This window comes from Gavialis gangeticus, unplaced genomic scaffold (genome assembly GCF_001723915.1).
Source record: "Gavialis gangeticus isolate Ggan-Ray unplaced genomic scaffold, GavGan_comp1, whole genome shotgun sequence".
Classification (NCBI taxonomy): Eukaryota; Metazoa; Chordata; order Crocodylia; family Gavialidae; genus Gavialis; species Gavialis gangeticus.
Window position 1 is genome coordinate 1,066,522 of NW_017728990.1, and position 13,885 is coordinate 1,080,406.

The 13,885-nt window shown below is 44.2% G+C and overlaps 1 protein-coding gene across 1 annotated transcript in view; it reads right to left on the bottom strand.

Annotated features, from left to right (window-relative positions):
• The window catches only part of FADS2 (fatty acid desaturase 2), a 132,320-nt gene that overhangs the window by 117,593 nt on the left and 842 nt on the right, over window positions 1–13,885 (bottom strand). Inside the window, exons 2-4 of the mRNA XM_019514857.1 lie at window positions 6,363–6,473; window positions 3,941–4,138; window positions 3,462–3,563 (exon numbers count right to left, since the gene is read on the bottom strand). Coding sequence (XP_019370402.1) covers window positions 3,462–3,563; window positions 3,941–4,138; window positions 6,363–6,473 — 411 coding nt within the window. The remainder of the gene's footprint in view (window positions 1–3,461; window positions 3,564–3,940; window positions 4,139–6,362; window positions 6,474–13,885) is intronic.

Sequence of the window (13,885 nt, forward strand, 5' to 3'; positions counted from 1 at the left end):
TAGGTACAAAACTAAATTCATTTAACAAGGAACATGTTAACAAGGAACAACTAAAATCATTTAACAGCAACAACAAATCTTCTGTGAATATATGAAGAGTATGAAGAAAATACAGGGATACAGAGGTCCATTACCACATGTAAAAGGAGAGCAAATAAAGGACAACACAGAGAAGGCTGAGGTATTTGAGGTTGTCTTTGCTCCAGTTTTCATGAAAAACTGTGATCAGACACTTTATTAGTGATGATAAAGAAAGGACATGTTATAGAATAGGTAGATGACAGATGGAGCAGCCAAATCTAATGAAATTCACTGTGTGCTGCTTAAGAACCCAGCTGAAGGAATCTCTGAACCACTGGTTGTTATCTTCAAGAATTTGTGGAGGATGGGGGAGAGGTCCCAGAAAGGCCAGGCAAATATAGCACCTACATTTGGGTGGGGGGCAGGGAAGAGGAAAAAGGAGGTTTTTTGGAAGCTCCAAACCAGTCAGCCTAACTTTGATTCCTGGAAAGATTCTGCAACATATTATTAAGCCACCAGTTTGCAAGTACCTAGAAGATAAGGGGATTTTTTTTTTTTAAAGCAAGCCAGCCAATGTGGGCTTGTTAAATATAGATTCTGTCAAACAAATCTAATTTTCTTCCTTTGACAGGGTTACTGGACTAATGGATAAGAAGGAGGCTGCATATATTATATATCTTTAGTTCAGTAAGGCTTTTAACACTGTCCTCACAATATTCTCTTAAACAAGGTAAGGAAATATGAGCCTAATATAATCAATTCAAGGCAGGTGCACAGTTGTTTGAGACACTGCTCTCAGAGAATAGTTATCTCTAACTGGGAGGGCATTTTAAATGTTTTTCTGCTTAGGTCTGCCCTATTACTGTTCAATATTTTCATTAAAGATTTGGAAGAATAGGAGTCAAGAATGTGAGACCAGATGGAATGGTGTGCCCAGTTTTGAACACTAGCCCTTACAAAAGATCAAGACAAACTGGTAGAATCTAGAGGAGAAAAAGAATGATGTCAGGTTTGGAAAACATGGCATATGAAGAAGAATGCTGCGGGGGACAGAGTTATTTAAATCACTTGCTTTGGAAAAGGCTATTATAATAATGATGACCATTTGTTCTCTGTTGATACTATGGAAAGGGCAAGATGCAAGAATTCATAACTCAATGGCTGTGAAAAGTTACAATAAGCTATACAAGGATGTTGTAGAATCTGCTTAATGGGAGGTATTTAAGAACAGATTTTTGTGTATATAGTCTAGGTATACTTGACATTGCCTCATTTCAGGGTGGTAGGCTCAATGGCCTCTTGAGGACCCTTTCTGTTCTTTATTTTTATGATTCTATGAATTCAGTTTAGCTGAATTAAAACATTCTATTCACTTTGTGTGCATGTGAAATCAGCCCAAACTGCACGTAATCCCTAATATTTTTAGTTTAAAAAGCAGGCAGGCAGAAACCTGTTCAGCATGGGGAGTACAAGATAAATGACATTCTTTGCTCTAAGCTCTATCATTAGTGTCATCAGGCAAGTCAATGGTAATCATAGCAACAATGTGATGAAGGCTAATCTGTGTTGGTTTGTGTCATGGAAGAAACAAGTTGTGTGTGGGGGCCGATGACTCAATAGAAAACTGGCTAGTGAAGATTTTCCCCCCACACTTTTAAAAGGGTTTTAATGGAAAATAAACAAGGGGGTGGGGAAGTACTGGACAGTGCCCCTAGCAGTCTTATACCCTCATTGTCTCTCCAGCTCCTGAGAAATGCAGTCCCAAGCTGTCTCACTGCCAAGGAAGTTCAGGCAGGAGGCCAGCAAGGCATTTGCCTTGTGAGTTGCAAGACACATTGTGGACTGCTGGCTTCTCATGCTGCTCCTAATCTCTTCCAAGAATTCAGAGTAGACAGAGAGCCTCTTTTTCACAAAGTAGCCTTGAGTTTGGCTATGGAAAGATGATGAAGATACTTCGCTCTAATGAAGTATGTGGAAAATGGTTGCCCCAGGACTCAGCAATAGTCCTGCAATTGGCTGTTGGAAGTTCTCTATAAATGACTGACTAGCCATGAAGTAGGAGCTCTTGTTAGACTGCTGAAATAAATTGTTTTGCATTATGCTTCCCTGGTGTCTTCTGTTCAGGATTTGTGAGTGATCATTTCTGGAGTGAATTAGGAAGGTCTGACAGTGAGAATGTTAAAGGTCCAACTGTGCCCACCCCTTGTGCTAGAAGGAAATTTACTGCTCTGCTTACAATACCTAAATCTAATAGTTTATCCATTTGATGTGCTTTTATCTTTAAAGCCTGCTGATACCATTGTGGACCTGATCTTGTTCCTCTGTCGTCTTTAGTATTTTGCCTGCCTTCTGCATGTTTTTCTGTACTAACCAACCTGACCTGGAGAAGCAATTTCTTTTAGAACGCACTCTACCAGTTCACGTAACCTTATTCATATGAATGAAGCTCTACCTCTAGTCCCTTTGCATACTCTAGAAATAAATGGAGTCCTAGTGGGAAATGCCCTTCCTCCTCTCTATCTGTAAACGTATGTTGAGAAACAGTCAAACAACGTGTGTGCTGGTTGCAACCTAATAAAAAACTTCTGGCAGATAATTTCTGTGCTGGATACTAAGGAGGGCAGTAGAAGGGTATGGCCACATGCTATGGAAAGGCAGTACTGTTGCAACTCCAGGAGGTTACTTGTTACTGCACTTGCCAGTAGATGAAACCCTATGTTGGGAAACACAGAGCTATTTCTTATTGCTGTCATAATTATTGCTAGTGGTTGCAGTCCAGGCCTGTGCTTAAATAGCTGACATGCAACCAAACAGGCATTTGACAATATGTACCATTTCCTTGTTTCCTACAAGACCTCCCCTGTCCAAGAACATATGCTAGATCAGTGATCCTTAACCATGGTGCCTTGGAACAAAAGAAACCCAGAAGTTTTGACCAAGAATTCATAGTGTTAAAAATGTTCTGTGCTTTTGTGGTCTTTCAGAGTTCTTTGCAACTTAAAAATGGCTCTTGTCTTTTTCTGCAAGCAAAAATGAGTGAAAACAAAGAGCCAGCATTTTCTGAGGAGTGCCTTGAGTTTAAGGTCGGGGGTTGCCTTGACTCTAAAAAGGTTGAGAACACCTGTTCTACACAGCTGTATTGCACAGAACGCTGCATTGAACCTTACTGAGTTTTGTGAGTGTAAATCAAGTAGTTCCACTGAAGTCACTGGGACTATAGCTGCTAAAGCTATAGTTGCTGGGACTATAGCTGTAAGTTGCTAAAGTCCTGGATTCACATCTGATCTTTGCTCCAGCTTCACAGGGAATCTGTAGCAAATTCATCTTCCATGTAGGTTTATTGCTTTTACATCTAAAGCATGTGACAAGGGACCGATCAGATCCCCAGTCTTCTTCACTGCAATTGTCTCCTTAGCACAGAGTGTACCATCTTCCTTTACCTTCAGGTGCCCAATCACAAACTTGTGGACTATGTGGTTCCATACAGACTTCTTAAAGACAGAGAGGTGACCAAAGTCATGTTGCAGCCACCCAGCCTGGGCCTGGGGAAGAAAAGAAACAGAGGTCACAGGGTGGCTAGAAATCAAAGGCAGGCAAGATACAGAGTGGAAGGCAAGTACTGTGTGTGTCAACATGATGGTGTGGCTGGTTCTACCAAAAGCAAAGGTATGGAAGAGGAGATGAATTTCTATGCTTGCTACAGGGGTTACTGGATCCAGGAGAGAGGGACATGGGAGAAAAAGGTGTTCAGGGAGCATGAACATTATGTGGTGAGGGGGTAACTGGTCTTGGAATATGCTTCTAAAGGGAGTTTGGTACTAATCTTGGCAGCAAAGGCTCTGAACAACTGGATGCATGGATGGGTCAGCTTTCATAGAAGCATGTGCAAGTTGACTACTTAGGACCCACTACTTCTCACCTGGGAGGTTGCAAGGATGCAGGAAAGGATAAAAGTTGTGATCCAGCCGGTGCCATAATATGAAATCATTAACAAAGCCAAAGCTTCCATAATCAAGATATGACAGAGGTAAAGTGAGAAGAATATGGGATCTGCTTTGAACAAGTTCATTTCCTCTGCTGTCTTCCTCAAGGCTCGGAAATCCTCCACCAGCTGAGACTACGAAAAGGAAATGCAAAACAAAACATTCACTGTCTATACAGGTCTGAATTTTTCCCATGAAGCTTTGGGCTTCAACTCTAATGCCCCCATCACTGTTTTGGAACAATAAAGTCTACGTACTCAGGCAGTTGTCAGCTGTTTCTCCAGGAATGTGATCCTATTCCCTCACCTTCTAAGATTAATTTTGCCTCCTTGACCTACTCTTTTTGAAACAGGAAGGGAGTTTAAGTCCAGATTCTTAGCTGGTGTAAGTTATCTGAGCCATACTGAAGAAATAAAGCTACATAAGTTTATACCAGGGATTTAAATCTCATTTTGACCACATGGTATGGCCAGCCTGTGGGCCAGGAATGAGGGGCTACCTACAAGGCTGAAAATATGATGGCAGCAGCTCCCAAAGTTGTGGGAGCCAATGCTCTTGCAGCCACCAAATTTCCAGCCCCATGGACAGACCCACAGGACAGGTGACATGGCTCTGTGCTCTGGATCCATTCCTGTGGGAGTCCTGTGGGCTGTATGATCAGGAGGCAGCAAGGCAGGCCCTATGAGGAGAGGCTACTGGACCTGAACCTGTTCAGCCTCCACAAGAGAGGTCTGAGAGGGGATCTGGTGGCCGTCTATAAACTGGCCAAGGGGGACCAGCAGACAATGGGAGAGTCCCTGTTCCCCCAAGCACTACCGGGAGTAACAGCCATAAGTTGACTGAGAATAGATTCAGGCTTGACATCAGGAGGCGCTACTTCACTGTCAGGGTGGCTAGGAGCTGGAATCAACTTCCAAGGGAAGTGGTGCTCACTCCTACCCTGGGAGTCTTCAAAAGGAGGCTAGATAGACACCTAGCCGGGGTCATTTGACCCCAGTACTCTTTCCCGCCCATGGCAGGGGGTCAGACTTGATGATTTGCTCAGGTCCCTTCCGACCCAACCAGCTATGAAACTATAAATTTGGCAGTGGGACAATCACTGGCACTATTAATTGGGAGCTGGGAGCTTTAGTGATTAACACTGCTACTACTGCTGCCATCAAATTTCCAGCACTGTGAGGAGCCCTGCACACCAGATGACAGCTTTATCGATAATATCTTTACCACGCCTGGCTTGCATGAACCAAATATTTAGCCTATTTTCTTTTTCCCTGAAATTACGATTTAGTCCATTCACCTATCCACAGCCCTGAAGCTCTGCTGTTGTGCTAGTGTTGCATTTAAAGCAGCCATTTTCTCTTTTTGATTGGTCAGTTGCTGTGTGTAGTCATTTATGAAGGTTAATGTAATCACCCCCTGTTGTGGATGATGAAAGTATATATTAAATTCCATCATCTAAAGAACAATAGAGATGAGGAAAGATTTCACTTTAGAAAGCAGCCAGGCAGCACACAACATTTGAATAATGAATGAATGGAACATTTGGTAGGTGTATAGCACTGGTTCCATGATGTGAAACAAATGAGAGGACAGCTCTGCATCTTTATAAGCACAGTACTCAGCCCGAACCGTTTTTGTTTGCTTTCTCCCATTGGCATTTCATCCCCATGCCACATGTGCCGTCAAATGGCTACTCTTCTGAACTACTTCTTCATCTGAGGGCTCAGCAGAAGCCGGTCTGAATTTTGGAGTAGAATTTCCTTGGGGTGAGCTGTATAAAGGATGTTATGGAGCAGACTGTAGAAGGGACAGGTGGCAAGCAGTATCCATATCATTATTTTGAAGCCCTTTTATCCATAGCAAAAAAACTAACAAGCTCTATGAATGACTAGCAGAACCAGGACATCAGAATATGAACAGCAAGACCATTGATTAGAGATGTGTCCCAGCCCCAAAGACTGGAACCAGATCTAACCTAATCTTGATCCTTTTCCCTTTCATCTTACGGGCATTGCAATCTGGGTGCTAAGGGCTGGACTTGCCTGACTGTTACAGAAAGAAGTTGAGCTGCACAGGTGTAGCTACTGAAGAAACTGCAGGAATAGAACAGGAAGGCCTGTTGCAAGTATGGTATCGTCATACTTGTCAACACTGGAACATACACAGAGGTGTCTTGAATGCGAGTGTCTTTTCCCCAGGTTTCTGTGCTCTCTGGAGCTGCTTATAGTGAGGCAGACTTGTGCATTGTGTATAACAGCACTGGACACAGGAACTTGGAGGGTGGCTTGATAATTAAGCTGGAATGGGCAGATTATGGATTCCTGTCTAGCAGAAAACCCCTAACTAAGAGCTACTCACATTTTTATCTCGATCCTGGCTGGGTTCTCCTGGGGCAAGCTCTCCAATAAGTAATGGCTTGAGAAACTTCTGCACAAAGCTGGGATTGATGTGAAAGGCCCAGAAAGCATCCTGGGGAAGAAACACAGGTAAATAAATAAGATTCAATAGCAGCTACTGGCCACTTCACACTGTTTCATTCCTTTCTGTCCCCTGCAGTACCCTCCTCCACACCATTTTCCCATACTTATTCAGCAGTAGCATAATGGTATTGGCAGTAGCCGAATGAAGGGGGGGAAAAGGGGATGACTACAGCAACAGCCTCAGGTTATAACCCCAGAAGGGAAGGGGTATGTGAAAAAATAGAAGCAGCTGCATTGCAGGACTTGCTGCTGCTGTGCCACCATCATCCCAGGCAGTGATGTCACATTACATCATTGACCATTGGCTCAACTGCAACCCCACAGTACACAATTCTTCTCAATGCTGTGCTTCCAGGTCAAGAAGATAACTGAAGTTGCCTCTTATTAGGGTCAGAATTTTGACAATGTTAGTCATCTAAAGATGCTGATAGAAATCTGTCTTGTGGGATTTCCCAATAGGAATTAGGTACCTCATTGTTTGCTTTGAATGGAAATTAGGTACTTATGAAAATCCCAAGGAGTGCTCACTGATTTTAGGCATCTCTACCAGTAGGTGCCTAAATAACTTTCAAAATCTCGCCTTAAGGACCTGTGGCATTGCACTGCATTCAAAAGGTTCTCCCCCCTCCCCTGCAAGATCAAGTTCACTGGCCAGAGACTCGCCAGCGCAATCCTAAAGCTTTTGCTTTTGATGGGCTGTAAACTAGTATGGTCTCAAATCAAACACCAGAACTAGCAATGGCTACATTCATAAGTGTGTCTGAAAGCAAAGTGAAATTTTACCATTGGGAAAGCTAGTTCCTTTATAACCAACATATTATAAATTACAATGGATTACTAACTGATCAAGAAAGATCAGTTACACTTACTGGTATATTCTATTGTAGAACTGCTGACTCCCAATAATCACTTAGAAAACTCCATATGCTTTTCATGTTTACTGTATGCCTGGAAGGAACTAGATGTCCTGATTTGAGAAATATTTTGCAAGGTATACGTTGAGGCCTTAGATGTCAGGGAGAAAAGGCTGAGTCTGCCAGATTTATGTAGGGGACTTCCCTGGTGTATAGCCAATACCCTTCTCTGTTCCTTGATATGATTTGAACTAACTTCTCCTTCATTTTATGCTTCCTCCTACATACCTTCCAGCACCAAGATCCCACAGAGTCCTAGCAGGGAGAAGGACTGATACCTCCAAAGGTATTTTGCAGTTGTTCATAATCTCTCTTCCTTCCACCAGTCAGATTGTGGTCCAGAAAGGTGGTGCTGGTCCAGAATGATGGGGAGATTTTCATAAAAGTTCCTCCATTCCTGCTCTTTCTTCCATGAATCCCAGAACTATGTAGTAGCCGAATCTTTCCAGGACTTGCAAGTGAATTTTAGCTGTTCCCCATGATCCCAATAGCTTCTATTACAAAGAGTCCCATCACAGACTTGCTTATCTATTCAAATTGCCAAATTCCCAATCTACGATGTCTCCTGTGGCTTGAGCATTCAAAAGGGGATTCTGGGCATTATTGTTGTTGTTGGGGTTTTTTTGCCCCTGATGCTGTATGCTGCATACAAGGTTCCCTCCAAGCTGCGCACGTGCATGGCTGCACACGCTTTAAAATCATGCTGTGCACAAACTTATTAATGCTGCGTACCTGCCTGGAGAGGTGCATCATAAAAGTGACACTAGAAGAGACATGGTGGAGGCACCGGGGCTGGCACAGGGCACTTACCAGAGGTAAGCTCAGGCAGCGGCTCCTCCCCAAGGCCACGTGTCTCCTTCCCAGCCCCGACGCCATGTCTCCTCGCTCTTACAAGCATGGTGAGGTGGGACTGGGGGCTAGCGTAGGCTCTGCTGGCACTGGGATACTGCTCTGCTCCCCAGCCCTGATGCCACGTGCCTCCTCGCTCCTGGAGGCAAGGAGGGGGCTGGGGCTGGGAAACTGCTCTGCTCCCAGAGGCAATGCAGGGGCTGGTGTGAGCTCTGCCAGTGCTGGGAAGCTGCTCTGCTCCCCAGCCCTGACACCATGTGCCTCCTCACTCCCAAAGGTGAGGTGGGGGCTGGGGCCTGGAAACCTCTCTGCTTCCGGAGGCGATGCTGGGGCTGGGGACTGGCGCGGGCACTGGGAAACTGCTCCACTCCCCAGCCCCAATGCCATGTGCCTCCTTGCTCCTGGAGGCGGGGGCTAGGGGTACCACCAGTTTTTTTGCCACTTTTTAGCCATTTAGTGTTTTGTCTTTATTGTCACTAGTTTATGCACTTGAATTTAAAAGTATTAGAGAGAAAAAGAAGCTGAAAATGGTGTTTTTATCAGAAGAATCCTAAGCTGTGTAATCTTGAATTCGGGAGTTCTAGTTACAGCTGTGTCTAAGGGCAGAGGCAGACAAAGTGGTTTGGGTGCTGTGGGGCAGACCAAAGCGGCGCGCTTACAGACCGAATCGGCGCACTCACAGACCACCACATCTTAGAAGGAGCATTGGCTGCACGGTGTTTCTGCCCATTGCCAGTATGAGAGCTTTCACTTGTCACATAGACAGGCTAGTGAATGTGGCCACCATGCCACTTAGCACAAGAGGGCTAACATTTTCAAGGGAACGAAAAGGGAGGAAAATTTAGAGACAGTTAGTTGCCTGACCCTCTTAGAGTCCCATGATAATAACACCCCGTGCTGCCACAACCCTTTTCATCCATGAAACTCAAAGCATTCACTTAAATACGTTTTGCAATTTTAATAATGTTACCCATTTTGCAAGTGCACAAACCAAGGCACAGAGAAGTGCCTTTCCATGGTATAAAAGCTAGGAACAGGACTCAGGAGTACCCACCTATTTTCTAAACACAAAGTCCAGATTTTCATGTGCTTGTTCTCTGTAGCTGACCTACCTGGGTGCTGAGCTCTTTAGAAAAATCTAGGTCTGACTCTAGGTGCTGAATCCTGAATAGTCCCGGCAGGGTCCAGAACTCAATGGAGTCAATAGGAGCTTTTCAAATGACTTTCTTCCTTCCTTCCTTCCTCATGTCCTTGTGTGACAAGGTATTTAGTATAATTTGCAGATTCACTGGAATCTGTCAGGGCTATGCTGTAAGCACTTCTGTTCTGGCCTTGAACTTGTGATCTCTGTGCTGTCAAGCATGCGTCTTAGTGCCCATACCACTGTAGCCCCCTTCAAATTACTCTAATTAGGACTTTGCATTGCATGCTAAGACTGCGTTCTGCCCAAGAAACATTTGCTGACAGAAAGGGATGAGATGAAGAAGGACGGAGGGAGACAATCCGAGTCATTTAACTTGAGGTTCAAGAAATGCAGGAAGGAGCCATGTCCTTTTGATATATGAGAGGTAAAGGCTAGAACAGGGACAGAGGAGGACAGAAACCAGGTACAGTTACTAGAAGAAAAGAAAAAGTGTAGGGAATAATTAAGAGGTTAAGAAAGCTGTACAATGCTAGCGTCTTAGCAGGGAAAGAGGTAAACATGCAGCAGCCTAAGAGCACTGAGGGAAGCAGGACACAAAGCTGAATAAATCTGACTTACAAAATGCACATTTTTTGTAGCATTTGGATTTTCCAATTAGCTGTGGGAGCATCTTGACCCCTTATTACCTCAGCGAGGGAATGAAAACCTCTTTTCTTAATGGGCAGCTTGCAATTGAGTGTTGAAAAAAATATATACCCTTTTGGAATCAAGTGGGGAATATAGGGAAAGCCTGTTACTGTAGCAGATGATTTGCAGTGAGACTGGGTCTGTTTATGACTTTGTAATATAAGGGGCTGGCCTTGGTTTCAGTCATCACTATAATCCTCTCATGTAGACAAGGAAAGCTGTGATTTAGACTGGCAGAGCTTACTTGGATATCAAATAAGAGTGAGTCCTGCTGATTCCAGCTGCAGCTTGCCTGCCGTGTATTTGAGAGTTAACACAGCTACACTAATGGCTGAAACTGGGACAACCTCCCAGGGCACATTGGGAATGGTTTGGAGCTCTTCTCCTTTTCTCTGCCCCAGGCCAAAGACACCTTGCCTTGAGTCTCTAAGTTTACCTACTTATATATCTGCAAATGTACTTGTATGGCCTTCCCCCACTACAGTATGTGTTCTTCACAATCTTTAATGCATTTATTCTTGCAACACCTCTATGAGGTAGGGAAGAGCTATGATCACCATTGCATATAGAGGATATTGAGGTACGGAGAAGCTGAGTGACTTTTTCTGAAGACAAACATAAAGGCTGTAGCAGAGTGGGGACTTGAAACCAGATCTCCCAAGCCCCTAGTTAATGTGGTAAACCCTCACAATAAGCTAATACCCCCAGAATTTAATGGAAAAAAAAATGGTTACCTGAATTCGATTCCTTTCAGATACTGGCTATAACGCTTACCTGAACAGAAAATCTCACTTGTTGGATGACAGCTTTCAAACCTGTTGCCACAGCAAATTCATAAAATAGACCTCCTCCTCCTCATTTGTGTTTAAAGCACACTCCTGGTCCCTTCATCGGGGATTGGGAGTGGGGTGGAGGAGGCAGGGGACAAATGAATCTTGTCTAACCAATGGTAGTCTATCTATACCTTTCCAAGGCTATAGGCATTTTCTTATTTGCAAAGGGCCAGGTTCCTATTCAGGTGCCTTTGAGGCCCTGGATGTGAGGGAGAACAAAGACCAAGTCTGCCAAATTTATGCGAGGGTCTACCTTCCCTGTCAGTGCACAGCACTGTGTCACCGTGTAGCAAATAATCATGGAAGGGATATGCATGGGAGAAGGCGTGTGAAAAGAATTAATGTTTGGGATAGATATCCAAGGATCCTTGCTGCCAGGTCAGTGACACAGAGCAAAGATCCTGGGGAAAGACAAGAGAGAGGGACTGGACCACAAGGGAAATGAGAGACTGCCAGATGCGTATCATTTATACCATGAACTAGTGGAATTAGTGTGTCTTCTGAGGAATGCTCTGGTCTCATCCTGATTACAGCCTTGGAGTGGTCTGCTGAGCCACTTGATGTTAACGGAGGGGCAGCTCAGAGAAGCAGTTTCTGCCTGCCTCTTGGAAGGTATTTCCATCCACTTGTATTTAGCCTGGTGGTTCCTTCTCTACTTCCTTAACATGCACTTCCTAAATACATTATGAAATACTCACAATGTATCTTCGGAAAGATGCTTTCCCTCCATCTCTGCTCTGGATCCTTCTTTGAGTCTTGGAGGGGCTTTGAAACTTTGAGCAATGTCTGATTGTTTCATGCTTCTACGAGAGGGAAGGGAAAGGAGCTGAAACTGTTTAGAAATGCAAGTACACACGTGCACAGTGTCAGAACAAAAGGGTTTCTCTCTAGTTTCATTTTGACCTTGCACCTCCCCACTACCCTAGCACATGTCTCAAAGGAGACCCCAGCAGGTGGGTTCATTGAGTCCTTCTATTCAAGGATGGCTGATAAAGAGTAGGCATGTCACTGACATATGCAGTGGGGAATGTTTCAGTATGCTGCTATGGAAGCATAAAGAATGCCATCTCTTGAATATTTAATACTGAGTTTATCTCTCGACAAGATAAAGATGATGACAGAGTTGCCCCTTCATTAGATATACCTCTTACATGTGCAATTTCTTTTAAGGTAGGAGGTCATGAGTTCAGGTCCTATACTGGGATTGCAGGGCACCCTCTATGCCTTACATAAGGAAAGGTGGGGTAGAAGATGGACTCTGAGAAGTGCTAAGATATCTGGATGTACTACAGCCAGGTCTGGACTGCCTGACACCAGTGAGATGTCCAGTTAGGCTGAAGGTTCATGGCAGTGTGAACATGTTAGTGGGAGTGAGGGAAAGGGTTGTCCTGATCTCTGTCAGTTAAGCAATTTTTAATTTCCAGAGATGGGAGTTGTAGCCTGTGTGTAACCTGTGATGCATGTGAAGGCACTATTGGTGTGTGTTGCCATAGTGCAGCCTATGATGGATGTTTAGGTGTTAATTTTGTGAGTGCCCTAACGGCTGATATTTTATAAGAACAAGAAATAAGATTTGCATTTCAGACTTATGGGGTTTTTTTCTGCAGAGTGGTGGTGTGGGGGGGGGAGCATTGTTGCTACCTCTTCCATGTTCCCACTGGACCACAATTTCCTGGAGCACAAAAGAAAAAGCTGTCATTTTTCTTGGCATCATTTTCCAGCTGAATGAGCTTATTTTGTAATCATAGATTTCTTTTAAAATAGGAAAGTTGTAAAGCAAATGCTTCTTCAAGTCCCTTTGACCAGAACAGCTTAGGAGAAAGGGGACCTAAATCTTGGGCTACGTTTAAATCGTTCGCTCTCCTTCTGCGCTTGTTTCTCTGAAAACTGTGGAATGGGTTGCAGTGGGGGAGAAACAGCCCTGTGGTGGAGCCACAAATGCACATCAAGATCTTTCCCTCAGAGTGACAAGAAGGCCAAATGCACTTGGATTTACAGCTGCAGGTATTTGAACCAAATTCTCCTATCTTTTACACAGTACAGCCCCTCTGATTTCAGTGGGTGTGCACTAATGCACCTGAAAGAAGAATTTGGACCATTTACTCCCCTCAGAGGCTGTGATGGAAGGAGATAACGCAGCAAGACACATCACAGTATTTTAAGGAAAATAACCTCAGAGCCAGTGACTGGCAGCAAGTACAGATTGGTGGATGGCCAGGTGTTTGTAATTCATGCAAATTTTGTCACATCTACTATTCCTTTCTGCAGAGGAGCTCACAAATCATGGTAAATGAATGGTTGTCCTTTCTTGCTCCTTGTCATCTCCGGTGTACATAAACTCTGAAGAGCTACAGTGCAGCATAATTATTATTAAAGGTGGGCTGATGCCCTCCTGTGAGCACATGCTCTGACTGCAATTTTGGAGACTGGCTTGGGAAAAGCTAGACTACAGCCAACAGAGGGATAGTAGATGTGTTCCTTTTAGCTCTCATTTTTCAGAGAGGCACTGAAATGTGAGACGGTACTGAGGAAACCAACTGTTAACTGCAAGAAGCAGCTGTGCGCAGTGGCAGCAGCAAAGGGAGAAATGGATACGTTTCTCCCAAACCTGTGGTAGAAACCTCTGGAGGATTCCCTCCTGGGGAACCACAAAACGGCTCCTGCTGCTTCACCTCTGCAGCTTGCCATCTGCACAAAAGCCTCTTTGGATTATAGCAACCCATTTCAACCAGGAGAGATCCTTGATCATAAAACACTGAAGCAACTAGCAGCATCTTACAAACAGGAAACAAAGTGGGAAACAAGATGTGCCTGGCAATCTTTGAAGAGCAAATCTCCAGAGCCAGATGGTCAGCTCCTGTCCATTACCATCGATCACTGGATTCAAAAGAGGCACAGATCACTTGGATTCAAGAGTGCTATATGCTGATTTACACCAACATCTCCCCCCCTTACTTTGCCCTCCCCCCCCTCC